Below are 14,225 nucleotides of genomic sequence, written 5' to 3'. Positions count from 1 at the left end.
GGGCCATATTTAGTTCAGTGTGTTATATGTCACTATTTTTGGTAGCCTACTGTACTTAAGTGGCCAGTATTTACTTTATTTTCTTTATTCATTGAAGCCTCTAGGTTTACAGGCTTGTGGTGATGCACAATGTGCTACAGGTGCCAAAAATAATCTATGTTTGGTACTGCCAATTTGTTTTGTTTTGTCATGGTTCATGTGTGCAATAAACATTACACTCGTGGCAGAGAATCGTGGTATCAATTCTAAGCTAAATAAATCGTGATTCATATTTTTCCCCCAAATTGTGCAGGCCTAGTGTGTGTGTGAATGTGCCAAGAATATAATCAAAATAGTGGAGAAAGGGTTTCTAATTGCATCCTTTTTTTTAGTCATAGGCCAAGCTGCTACACCCTAATTTCTTGTAACACATGACTCAGTATTCACTGGAAGTCTGACAAATCTTTGACCTGTCTGGTTAAGTTCAACTGTTCTCTATATACAACAGGATATGTCATAAGGGAGTAGCTGAAAACTACACTTTATTTATAAATTATTTATAAATATTATTATTATTTATAATTATTTATATTTATTTATTTATAAATGTCAATTATGAGACCTGCAAAGGTGCACTCAATCTATTCAGCCTTCTTTTTCTTATGTTAAACAGCTATTTTGTATTTGTTTCTGCATTTATTGTTTATTTCATATTAATGTTTAATATGTTTTTTTTTTTACGGATACACCAACCACCATGGCAAATTCCTTGTAAGTGTAACTTACTTTCGCAATAAACCTAATTCTGATTATGATGGTGGTATTATGGTGAGCATAGCTTTCTAATTATAAGACCAACCTAGTCAAGTTGTTTGGGTTTTTTTTTACCAATCCATTCGCAGGCAAAGAATAGTGTGGTTCCCACTGTGGGTTCCTTCCCATTTCTGTCTTTAGGGAACAGCATTTCTTACAAAGTATGCTTCAACGCGTCAGTTTTTTTCACTTCCTAATAGCCTTTTTGTTTGCCACTCACTTGAAAGTTGACACGGTACTAAAATCACCACCAGGCCAGCAGTCTTCATGATGCACCTTCACTTATTTGCATATTTACACACTAATGGTGACATGAAGTGTATAGTGACAGTACAGTATGTAGTGTACTGTATATGTCACCCCCTGTTACTCCTGTATTAATTCATAAAGCAATCTCACAGATATTTTGAGGTTTATGACTCTTGGATAAAATATCTGATGTGGATGCATTACAGAAGATGTTGAGAGATGTTAGACAGAGGCCGAACTGTTGTAGGACTAATCCTTCAACTCTGTACAACAGACTAGCTAGTATAAATGTCCTAAATAATACGTAAGAAAAATTAGCTTTTTATTTACTTTATCACCTCCATGGATTCAGTCATGAGTCCCCTGATTTATACATAGATATGATGTCGTAAATCGCTTATAGAAGCTGCATATTAAGGCTGCCGTGTCAACAGTCAGGTGTTGTGGTAAAACAGCAGTTTCAGGTGATGTCTAAGCTCTGTATGTCCCTTTGCTTTGTAGGACATAGTGTCAGCGCTGGAGGACCGGCTGAGGCCGCTAGTCCAAGCTGAGCACTCAGTGCTGGTGGATGTACTGCATCGCCCAGAGCTTCTCTTCCCTGAGAACACAGAAGCTCGCAAGAAATGTGAAAGTGGAGGATTCATATCAAAGTAAGTCTAAAGGTTGGAATTAGGCCCACTGGTGGAGTTTTATTCTGCCAGTTTAATTTGGGGTGGGACATTCTCGGAGGAAGTGCTAACTGAGATGCTGAACTGGGCCAGCCAGCCAGCACCCATATTTGGATTAGTTTTTGTTTGTTCTTTGGGTTTCCTTTGACAACAAAACTATTTGCTAATTCATTTCTGTTTTGCGTGCAACTTAGAAGTCCTGGACATTGAGATTTCTGCTTAGCCTGACAAGCCAGACCCACATCAAGATGTTGGGTTTGGGAACTCACCATTGACAGGGCTCAATCCGAGGGGCGGGATAAACGATTGTCTTTCAAATTCTCTCTGCATGCAATAGGATAGAACTACAACTACAACTAACAAGAGCAACAAAGAAGGTAGCGGAGCTAGTTGATAGATTAAACTGTTGCCGTATCCGTTTGGCAAAACTCTGAACACGTCTTCCTTTTTTAAGAATGACTTCAGTGCCATTCTTTGTTCTTTTCTCAAAGAAAAGCTTAACCCCAAGTCTTCCAGAGTCGCGGCCAAAGCCGATTCGAAAGACCGTTGTTCCCAGCAGCAGCAGCCATAAGCCCGCCCACCGACTCGATACACATGTGATTGGCCCGGCCAACGGAGAGTTGCTAGACCCCCCTGGCTACAAATTTCTACATTTGCTGCCGCTAGGGTGCGTCTAGATTTCTAGGCTAATTTCTGCTATGAGTGCACCAGAAATCCTGGTGACTTTTCAAACCAAATTGACCAATAGTAAAGTAATTTTGACCCAAAAAAGCAACACGTTCACAATAGTGGATGCATTCAATTTCCTTTTAACCATAAACTCAGATTGGATTACAGGAACCTGGCGGGACTCATAGAGCTTTTGTTGTTTTTGTAGGGATTATCCTTCTACTTGGCTGGAGTACAGTAGGTTGTGGAAATGTGTGTCAACCCCTCATTAGCTATGTTAATCACTAGGCTCTCTATAGGTCTCTGACAGCTCAAAAACATCTCCCTGGTGTTGTAGAAGTTTTCCTAATGCACTCTGAATTTTTCTGTCAATTTCATTCATTTAAGTGTGCTGTCAGGCCCTTATTCTCCAAATCTGTTACTTTGGGTTACAAGGTGATATATTGTATAATAGAAATTCTCACAGGAGTTGAGGTGTGTTCAGTGTCAGAGTTAGGTGGTTGGAAAACTGCGGCTTTCATCAATCCATTTGTATGTACAGATTTTTCCTTCTCTTCTCCTGACCAGATTGATCAAACACACCAAGCAGTTGCTGGAGGAGAACGAGGAGCGTCTGTGCATCAAAGTACTGCAGACACTGAGGGAAATGATGACAAAAGACCGGGGCTATGGGGAGAAGGTACATACTCTCTCTACTCTGTGTTCCTGTTTTTCATGATCTGATCGTAGTCATGCCCAAGATTTACCAACATAAAAGAAACTGTAAAATAAAAGAGGCTTGCCTCTGGAGCCTGTACAGAACACTGGAAATCAAGTCATCACGTCTTTCAGTTAAAATCCCTGGCTGCAGCTAGGCAGTTTATGAATGCTCTGTGTCACGTCTCGTTTTATGTTTGGCAAACACTGGCACATATTAAATACAAAATTGATGATCTTGTGGCCAGGTTGGCTCAGTGGGTAGAGGAGGCGCACATGTGCCAGAGAGGCTTATGCCTCAATGCAGAGGTCCAGGGTTCGAATCCGACCTGTGATGATTTCTTGCATGTCTTCCCCCTCTCTCTCACCTAGCTGGTCCTATCAGTTAAAGGTGGAAAAGCCCAAAAAATAATCTTAAAAAAAATGGATTACCTTTTTTCCTTCTTCCCTTAGTACCTTATCAAACAATAGATCCAAATGATTGAAGTAACAAATATTAACATTATTAATACTATTAACATCACACATGCTTTGACACTCTCACTCAAACATTTACTAATGACATCATGGGCTACTAATGAAACTACAGTTGTGCTCAGAAGTTTACATACCCGTGCTAAAGTTGACTAAAAAGAGGAATTAAAAAAATCATCCAGGATACTATGCATCCTGATAAAGTTCCCTTGGCCTTTGGAATTAAAATAGCCCCACATCATCACATACCTTCACCATACCTAGAGATTGGCATGGGCTACTTTCCATAATATCATCTCTCAATGCAAATCAAACCAGCTATTAGGCTAACTGAAATAAAACCATGCCAATCTCTATGTATAGTGAAGGGTATGTGATGATGTGGGGCTATTTTAATTCCAAAGGCCAAGGGAACTTTATCAGGATGCATAGTATCCTGGATCCATGAAATAACTGGCCTTTAAAAATAAAAATCTGCCTTCCTCTATGGGAATTTAACATAGGGGTGTGTATACTTATGCCCCCTGTATTTTAAGGAAGAACATTCATTTAAAAGATAAAGGTTGGATTTTTCCTAATTTTTTTTTTTTTAATTAAGGCAACCATAGCATGGGTATATAAACTTCTGAGCACAACAGTAATCTTGAATTGATTGCTTCAACTCTGTCAGCTCGTTTTAACAACAAGAGCCGTATGTCTTCACTGGTTGAAACAAAGTCAACCGACAACTGGAATTTAGCTTTTTAATACATGAAATTGAAGCCATTATTTTCACATTTTGTTTAAATGGCTGGTACAGCTGTACATTTTAAAGGTACTCTGTGGAATTTCTGACCACTATAGCGCTATGGAGCATGTCTTTATGAGCAAGTCCTTGCTCTGTTTTTTATCTCATGCTTGTGCAAAAGGCACTGCCAAATGTTGGTGATGGTAAAAGGCAAAAGAAAGGGAAGACAAAGACTGCTATAGTAGACATGGATGTTAACTGGGCAGGTTTCAATGATTAAAAAAAAAAAAAAAAAAAAGCGTTGCAAAATTTGACGAGGAGGGAAAAGCATTTAAAATGTTTGTTCAAAGTCTAAACACAATGTGTTTTAGTAAGAAACACTGTATGGAACGTAAACCGTAACGGTTTACAACAACAACAACAATTTCACAGGTTATCTTTAAGATCAGCCTTCCTTTATGAGTCACTCCTTAGCACATAAACCACAGACTTCTATTAAATCTACAAGCATGCTGAAAATAAACATAGTTGAAATACATACGCCCTCTTATGTTACAGAGATGACAAGCACTGACAAGCAAGTAAAATAGAATTCAAAGACAAAATAAGAGCTCAATAATGTACTGTATTGAAAGATAAATACAGATATGATATAGACTGTATGCATAAGCATATGTGCCTGTAAGCAAAGGCAGATCAACACGGTCACACATTTTTGCAACGCTTTTAAATCTGTAGATCTATTTTTAGGCATTACAGAATCCAAAGCTCTGTTTGCAACATAGTGTACCAGGTGTCACAGGGAAATAAAAGACTTGCTCACCACTGCAGAGACCCATGTTCAGTTTTCAAATTCACTGTAATTGGCAGTGGTGACAGGTGGGGATCCAGTGAGGGAGAACACCCTTGTGACTTCTGCAGGTTGGCTATAGGGCTCATGTGCATGTGGGTGTGTAGGAAAAACACATTAAAAACCATATCAGCCCATAGGTTTATTCTCATGACGAGTTTTCACTACGTAACTTGACTTGCTGCGCGCGCGTGTGTGTGTGTGTGTGTATGTTTTTTGTGACAGGCTTTACATTTGCACACACGTGATGGAGCTTTAACTCACTAACGTAGCTCTACTAACTCTGCCCCCTATACTTTTTCTCTTACAGCTGATTGCCTTTGATGATGAAATGGATGTGGCTGAGGTTGATCATTTTACTTACTATTGTGATGTGCATTTGATTTGTCTCCCACTAACAACATAGACATGCTTGTGCTGCAAGTAGACTTTCTAGCATCACATTCTCATCTGTGCCACCTGTCGGTAGCGCTGTCCATCCCTCCCTGTTTTGTGCCTGTAAGAGTTACTCCTGGTCTCCATGTTAAAATGTAGCATACTGCTAGCATGTCTAGCTCACGTTATGCTTGTCTGTTGTGTCTGTATATGGCCGTGTACTTACTTACTGTATTGGAGTGCGCTGTTTTAGGAAGAAAGGCACTCCTTTTTTAGAAGAATACTGTTTTGCTATACGTTCTGGAGAATGCAGGCAGACAACATTGCTTTTTTAGATGTTCTGTTGTTAAATCTATTTCAACGGCTTTATTAAGTCTGTTTGTAACAGAACAATTCTACAGATTGCCTATTACAGCACGTATATGCAGCTAAGATTGCTCATCACAAATTGTGTGGGACTTTTGGGCCCTGGGATTTCTGTGATGGGACAGAGGGGGATCTTTTTTTCTTTCTTTCGATCAGAACACCGTTACATACTTTGTTCGCGTAACAACCATTTGGAATCTTCTTTCTTCATATGCCTGTCCCATTAAGAAGACTAGAGAAAAGCCTAAAATATGAAAGATAATAATAAAATGAATAAGTAATACAAAGATATGATGAGATTATGTTGAGGGGGATGTTGGTCAGGGGACATTGTTTTGTGGAGTTCAGTTCAGTGAAGGCTCTGGTGTAGAAGCTGTAATAATTTGTATATTAAGATCATAGTAATTATTTGTCATTTTTTACATGTTGTACATGGGCTGCATAGATGGAAGGTTTAATAGAAAAGCATAAGGTATTTACCTGCAGCTCCAATGACCTAGTCCATGCCATTCGCTGCCAACTGTCCTGCGCTCAGCTGAAAAAGACGGTGAATCAGCAATATGTTAATGTTTATTTGCACATTTTAAAAGAAAGGTCAAACAGAAGAAAAAAAAGAGTAACAAAATGCATGTGCCGGTGGGAAGAGTTTATAGGACATCTCGAGTATTTGCCTGTAGATGCTCCAGTGAACTCGTCAGCCTCATTATTCGCCGATTGTTAAAGAGTCCGATAGTTGTGCAACATGAGACGACCAGGGGTGCATCACCATGCATAATTGAGTCGATAAACCGATAATGGCACTTTTATATAGGCTTTGACACATAGACTAAGTAACGCTGCAGATCCACCTGGCCTTGCGACATTTCGCGCCACGCTCCATTTTATTCCTATGGGTGACGTCATAGACTTTAACGTGCCCGCAAAGCATCCCACAAAGGCGGCGCCGCATTTGGAAAATGCTGCGCGTCAAAAAGCTGGCCAATGCCCATCTTTATGCAAAGTAATCCGTTGAACTCAGCATGACTATCCACTGGGGGGGACGTCTCTCGCTGGGTCCTTTGTTCTAGACGTCCTACTACAAAAATGCTCAGGGAACTTTTGCAACACCACGCTTCAGTCGTGTCGCAAAAGTGAATCCACAGCGTTATCTCAGGACACTTCACCGATAGGGTAGGTCTAGACCACACTGATGCACACACATGCATTTGGTGCTGTAATCCTGAGTTTATAATCTTGATTATCATTATTATCATTATTATTATTATTATTATTATTATTAAGCAACCTCAATGAGATATTTCTATTTTCTGGTCACTTAATCTGCATGCCGCACAGAGCCCTTATGATGTATAGTGGTGAGAGTGCATATTCTAAGCCCTTTGCCACCATTACAGGAGCAGGTGTGAGTGTATATATAGCTGGGGATACTCCATCTAACAGATCAGTTCATAACATAGGGGTCTGGACTGTGTGTGGAGTGATGTGCATGTCATTGCAAAAATATGCGTGTGGCGTTGACCTGTGGCCTTAAAGTAGTGGGTAAAACAGGGTTCTCCTTTCTGTTTGTGACAGGGGGCAGATGTCACGGGGATTATGGGTGTGACTACAGAGGAACCATATCTCACATGTCACTGGTGACTAATATAGGATGGCACCTATCCTACACAAATCTATTCATAGTTTGAAGGATGTTTGTTTCTGACACATCTAGTTAAGATATTAGTTTTGTTTCAGTTTGAAGTGATATTTTTTAAAGGACTAAAAATTCTAACAACTACCAGTAGACTTTGTCTAAGTTATAGGGTACTGTAATAACCAGAGGGCCAAATACTTTTTAACACCCAGTGATCTTGAGAAAGTAGTCCATGCTTCGGTTACCTCTCATGTGGACCGCTGCCGTTCTTTTTATTCCGACAAGAAGTCAATCCACTCTCTTTTAGCTTACTCAAGATAGCCACTGATCTTTTGAGCATTTCTAGAAGACAAGAACAAACGATACACATGCAGTCTTTTAGTTGTTTCAAATTCCTCTTTTAATAATAATAATAATAATAATACATTTATTTATAAAGCGCTTTCAAGTCAAAGTGCTGTACAGAACATAGAAAATGCAGTTTAAAAACAGTTCCAATGACTAAAATATAACACACACTCGGACTCTCAGAAAAACGGAGAGAAATTAGGCCTCATACACAACAGTAAACAGATGGGTCTTTAGCTTTGCTTTAAAAACCTCAACAGAACAAGCCTGCCTGATGTTCAGAGGTAAGCTGTTCCACAATGTTGGTGCGCGGAAGGAAAAGGCCCGTTCACCAATTGTCTTCTTTTTAACCCTTGGGACACTCAGAAGACCCGTCCCCTCAGAACGCAGGGCTCGAGCAGGTACATAGGGTTTCACTAGGTCATTGAGATTGAGATTGAGATTTAATATTTTGTAAGTTAGCAGCAACACCTTAAAGTCTGCTCTGGCATGAACAGGGAGCCAATGGAGAGAAACTAACACTGGTGTAATATGTTTATATCTGGAGGCTCCAGTCAGAACACGAGCTGCAGCATTCTGTACCAACTTCAGACTCCGCAGACTTTTCTTTGGCAGACCCGACAGAAGCACATTACAATAATCTAGCCTGGATGACACAAAGGCATGAATGAGGACCTCAGCGTCCTTAAACGACAGTATTGATCTTATCTTTGAGATGTTTCTGAGATGGAAAAAAGTAACTCTGGTCACCTCCTTAATATGTAAACCAAAAGAAAGTGTCTGATCAAAGAGCACACCAAGATTCTTAACTTGGTGTCTACGATTGATTACACAATCATCGAGAGACAAAGTAAAGTGATCAAAAAGATGACCTAGTTTTGCTGGTCCAATAACCATCATTTCGGTCTTGGCAGAATTAAGCAATAAGAAATTTGTTGATAACCAGCTCTTAACAGCTGCAAGACAGGCCTCAAGTTTAGCTGTGTTAGACTCGCTTCCTACACCTAGTGTCAGCATAACAATGAAAAGCAATCCCAAAAGAACGGAAAATCTGACCCAATGGGGATAGGTAAAGTGAAAAAAGCAATGGACCCAGTACAGAGCCCTGGGGAACCCCGTGCTTAACGGCACAAGACTCCGAAAATATTTTGTCATATGAAACACATTGAAATCTTTGTGACAGGTAGGATCTTAACCACTCTAGAACTTGTCCTGAGATACCAAAGAATTTCTCAAGTCTATCCAGTAATACAGTGGTCAACCGTGTCGAAAGCAGCGCTAAGATCTAACAGCAATAAAACGCTTGTTGACCCCAAATCTATAGACCGTAGCAAGTCATTCACCACTTTTGTAAGTGCTGTTTCTGTGGAATGATTTACCCGGAAAGCAAATTGAAATGGACAGTCTAGGATTATGCCTATTATTTAAAATCAAATTAGAATAATAGGCTGCTTTTGCAGCAGACATCCTAGATTGGTAGTTGGTCAGACTGTCTTTCCATGCATGATAAAACACTTCAAGCCTTGAGTGACGCCACTGACGTTCAATTTTTCTGCAGCTCTTTCTAAGCATTTGTAAATCATCATTTAACCAAGGGGTATGGTTCTTTATAAGACACCTCCGAGTCTTTACTGGAGCCACAGAGTCAAGAAGGCCCCGAAGAACACTGTTAAAATTAGCTGTAAGGAGGTCAACTGAAAGAGCCTGATGATCGACCACATCCGGCAAACCCATAGCTAGATCATGTAAAGCTCGTAAAAAGCATGTAAAAATCCTTTCATATTGCAGAAAAAAGCTGGATAAAAAGTCTGCAAATTCAAAATTAAATTTATCATGATATTTGGGTGGACGATAGATAACAGCAACCAAAACAAGAGAGGGATTATTCAAGGTGAAAAGCTGCAGTTCAAACACAATAAACAACTGAGAGAGAAAAGACACAGGGACAGAGAGATGGCGTGCCATGACACCCGGCGCCATCTTCAATCAACAAAGTTAACTGTGTTTTATTGTAAAGCACTTACTTAGTTACTTTGTTTATAATTCCTATACTGTACTAATTTGAGGTCCGCTACAATTTTTTCTGGAGCTTTCAATAGTATCACAAGGTCTTCATCAGCAAATTGAGCTGACATGTAAGCTCAGTAGCTGTTAACATTTAATTCCTAGTACTTTAAGGACATCTTGTCCATGTTGGCTTAAAGTTAAGTATCAAAGTCCTTTTTTGACCCTGGAACTAGTAGTTTGTAACAAGTCACAAGTTAAAAGTCCACTTGCTAGCTTTTTTTCTTAAGCTTTTTAGATGCAAAGTCCTAAAGGTGCTAATGGGAAAATCATAGCGGCTGGTAAACTCTCATATCGACAGACAATCTCCATGACAACTGAGCAAACTCCATCCACTGATGAGGACTGTCTAATGTGGTTGAATGCTCCGGGAAAAAGTAAGTGGACCTTGTGTTGGGATTGTTTTACTTACTTTATTTGGCACAGCACATATTAATGTGTATATTCTTCTTGGTAGCTTCTCTTGAAATCAGTACATTTTTCTAAACTGAAAGCACACATTGTCAGAGCAGGATAATCTGTGCCGGCAGGAAAATAACACTGAAAACGGCACACTAGTCACTTAATCAAGAGTGCGGTGAGTGCAAGGGAAGTGAACATGATGTTAGTTGGGAAATGGAGAAATTGTCGGAAAAGGGTCTTTCCAGAGTTGCCAGGAAGCGATATGCTCTCAGTTTCGCTGTTATGTCTTATTTTCCCTCCTTCCCTCCCTCCTTATGCATGGCGCTTGGTGCTGTAGCAATGGAAATCCCCTAACCCTTCCACAAAACAGGGCTGTTCCTTTGTCTCATCAACTCCTATGCGTCTTAAGAATGTTGGCATACTCCCTCACTCCCAGGCACATGCTGTACGTCACTCATTCATGCAGACACTTATATAAACCACAACAGCATACAGTGCCCTGGCCCTGACTGTCAGCTGACAGCATGTGTATTGAAATCATTCAGGTGGAAGACAAGCCAAAACCCCAACTTCCTCTTACTAGGAGCAAGATAAACTGCCATGGTAGCTGTTATGTAACCCCAGTGTTTAGCCTGCTGCTGCTCTCTGACCTTAACCATAACACACCCAATTCCCACTCAAAGGTCTCTCCAAATGAGTGCAGCTGTCACTTTCACCACTGTTCGACAGACCCTGTCATTGTGTGTGTGTGTGGGTGTGTGTGTGTGTGTGGGTGTGTGTGTGTGTGTGTGTGTGGGTGGGTACCTCGTTTAACTACATTTGTGGGGTCCAAAAACCGGAAAAACAGTATACTTGTGGGTTCCGGACAGCTTTGTGGGGCCAAAATCCTGGACCCCACAAGTTTAAAGGGCTGTTTGAGGGTTAAGACTTGGTTTTAGGATTAGGGATAGAATTAGGTTATGGTTAGGGTGAGGGTAAGGGTTAAGGTTAGGCATTTAGTTGTGATGGTTAAGGTTAGGGTAAGGGGCTAGGGAATGCATTATGTACATACAAAGATAGTGAGACTGTGTGTTTGTGTGTTGTTTGTGTTTGTGTGTGTGTGTGTGTGTGTGTGTGTGTGTGTGTGTGTGTGTGTGTGTGTGTGTGTGTGTGTGTGTGTGTGTGTGTGTGTGTGTGTGTGTGTGTGTGTGTGTGTGTGTGTGTGTGTGTGTGTGTGTGTGTGTGTGTGTGTGTGTGATGAGAGAGCAGGATAAAGCAGAGTGACGTTTCACAGATTAGCTGAGGTTATCTCATTCTTCCCGAAATAGAAATGTGATAAAAAGCGAGCCTGGGGAAAACAAGACATGACCGGCCTGCCACCCGCATTGTCAGACCCAATCATATCATTCACTGCATGTGTTTCTCTTTCCTTCACGTGCACGTGAACTTCTTTGTTGGTGAGACTGTGGGAGGTTGAAAAGGTCAGATGGAGATGGTGTCTCTGTCTTATTCTGGTGATGTAACCCATTACTGTTTTCTCTTTTTACCCCATGCATTCCTCTGGCCACCCCTTTGACAGATATTATTGTTATGTCTATTTTACTTTCACTTTCTCAGCCATGCTTTTTTTTTTTTTTTCTACTGTCTTGTCTCGTCTTACTTTGCCAGTGTGCAACTTCTCCTGCTGCCACTCCCATCACTAACTCTGCCAAACTGCCCTCAGATAGACTCTGCTTGTCCTGGTTTATCCTCCTGCCTGTTACTGTGGGTGAAGTCAGGAGACACTGGGCTGTTTTTTTATTTTATTTTATTTTTTGGTCAACAGGGGGCGCTGCACACGTGCCTCAGCAGCCCACAGCGCTTTGCCAGTAACTTAATGCTGCACGATTGTTGAGCTCCAGCCAGCTCTCAGGAAGCACTTACATAAGAGCCAACAGTTTTCTTTCCCTTTTTCCCTCACTTTTCCTGGAATTTTCAACTCTCCACTCATGTGTGACTTTCAGTGGTAATTAGTAATAAAAGTGCAGCAGACATGTCTTCCTAGAGACTGTGGCAATGATGCACATGTAGGCAGGCAGGCAGGGTAGACTGGTGGGGAGGGGGAGGCATGGGAAAATTGGGGATTTACTTTAGGTGGTGAGTGTGCATTTTAGCCAACATAACACATGTTAACTGTTTGAGGTCTGCCTCTGTTACAGGCCAATTTTATATTGTCAGCAGAGTGCTATACAAAACAGTGCTTCTGCCCTTTTCCCTGAAGACTTGTTTTCTATGATTATGACTTGCCAGTGAGGTGAGATTATGCAGTGCTCATTGTGTCTGGCTGCTTTGTAATATGGGAAATCCCTTATTATAGTTATGTTTATTTTTTATTTTTTATTTAACCTTTATTTAACCAGGAAGAAACTCATTGAGATTAAAAATCTCTTTTTCAAGAGTGTCCTGGCCAAGGCAGGCAACAGTACAACCACACATACAGTACATGCAAATACAAAATACACAAAAACACTAAGAACACAAAACAACTAAAACAGCAAATCCCTCAAAGTCAACCACAATCGTAACCAAATCAGGTAAAACATCTACAGCCAGATGTGACTGCCTCCAAGTCAAACAACATCCGCTTAAAAACGACCAATGAGACTAGTTCAGTAAGTTTCATGGATTTCTGTAACTTGTTCCATGTAGAGGGAGCAGCAAAGTTAAAGGCCTTTTTCCCCAGCTCAGTTCTAACCTTTGGAACAGACAGAATGAAAAGATCCTGGGAACGAAGATTGTAGGTCCCGGTACTGTTTACATTGATATAGGTCAGAAGGTAGGATGGAAGGAGACCTAATAGCTTTGTATATGAGAGTATGCCAGTGTTGAAGTCTCCGTGTTGGTAAAGGAGGCCATCCAACACGTTCATATAGTTCACAGTGGTGAGTGAGGGCTTTCATACCAGTGATGAACCTCAGAGCTCCATGGTATACAGTGTCCAGTGCATGTAGACTTTTAAACGAAGCATGCATATATAAAACATCACCATGTTATTGTAAACAGAGGGATTGTTTGACTAGCAGCCCTTGAGGAACGTGCACATTCCCAAAGAATTATACAGATTTGTCTGATAAGTAAGATCATATAAACTTAACTGCATATCTTACCGCAAATGCCCTGAATCTCATTGTGCTTATTTGTCTGTGGAGGTTTTATCACACATAACAAGTGGAACTGATGCTGACAATTATGGGATCTAGCAGTCCAGTTTGATGCATATTTTTATGCATGCAAAAAGATTATAGGCAAGCTGTTGACAGTGGTTACCATAGGAAATTAGGTCAGATTACACTTATGATGTTTATCATCAGTTAGCAGTTACATTTTGAACTGAAGTAGAAGACGGGGGTGATGGTGTTGAATATAGCTTGCTTTGCATGCGTGATGCATCACCATTTTACTGTGGAAATCAATGTGTTGGCGTAAAAGGGGGATTGATATAGGGAAATTCCTGTCCAGTTGCACAATGAATCAGCATAAACCAGCATGACTAGGTTACAGAGGGAGACGTATTGTTAGGTTGCATGTTTGTTATTTAGTTTCTGACATCCGCTGCCCTCTCTGCAGTGAGTCTTTTTTTTTTTGTGTGTGTATGTATATACGTATTTGTTATAAACTTTAAGTTGTTTACTTTTTACGTTATCATGAAATTTAATTATTTTATTTCATTTTAAATTTAAATTTTATGAATTTAGGAACTTTTTTTGTTGGTTCCAGTCGTTTGGCAAATCTACTAAAAATGAGTTGTAGTGACATTTGGTGATGAGGTCATTTACTTTTATTTTTCCTACTGTTGTCACTTTTGTTTTTTGTTACAACAAACTTTCCAATATGTCCTTGTCAAATATGTCAGTAGTTAAACTGAACTGTATTCCCCGGTGTGGTACCACCATG

General features: G+C 40.3%; 1 protein-coding gene across 10 annotated transcripts in view; it reads left to right on the top strand.

The window, feature by feature from the left end:
• The window catches only part of itpr1b (inositol 1,4,5-trisphosphate receptor, type 1b), a 111,423-nt gene that overhangs the window by 44,420 nt on the left and 52,778 nt on the right, over positions 1-14,225 (top strand). For 9 of the 10 annotated variants that reach the window (XM_028575474.1, XM_028575471.1, XM_028575466.1 and 6 more), the window contains 2 exons: positions 1,543-1,691; positions 2,946-3,057. In XM_028575474.1, the coding sequence (XP_028431275.1) occupies positions 1,543-1,691; positions 2,946-3,057 (261 nt within the window). Of the gene's footprint in view, positions 1-1,542; positions 1,692-2,945; positions 3,058-5,435; positions 5,472-14,225 lie in introns of all 10 variants that reach the window. The other variant, XM_028575473.1, reaches the window with a different exon arrangement.

This window comes from Perca flavescens, chromosome 4 (genome assembly GCF_004354835.1).
Source record: "Perca flavescens isolate YP-PL-M2 chromosome 4, PFLA_1.0, whole genome shotgun sequence".
In the NCBI taxonomy this organism is placed as follows: Eukaryota; Metazoa; Chordata; class Actinopteri; order Perciformes; family Percidae; genus Perca; species Perca flavescens.
Note: the sequence above shows the minus strand (reverse complement) of the source record. Positions and strands in the feature narration are given on the sequence as shown.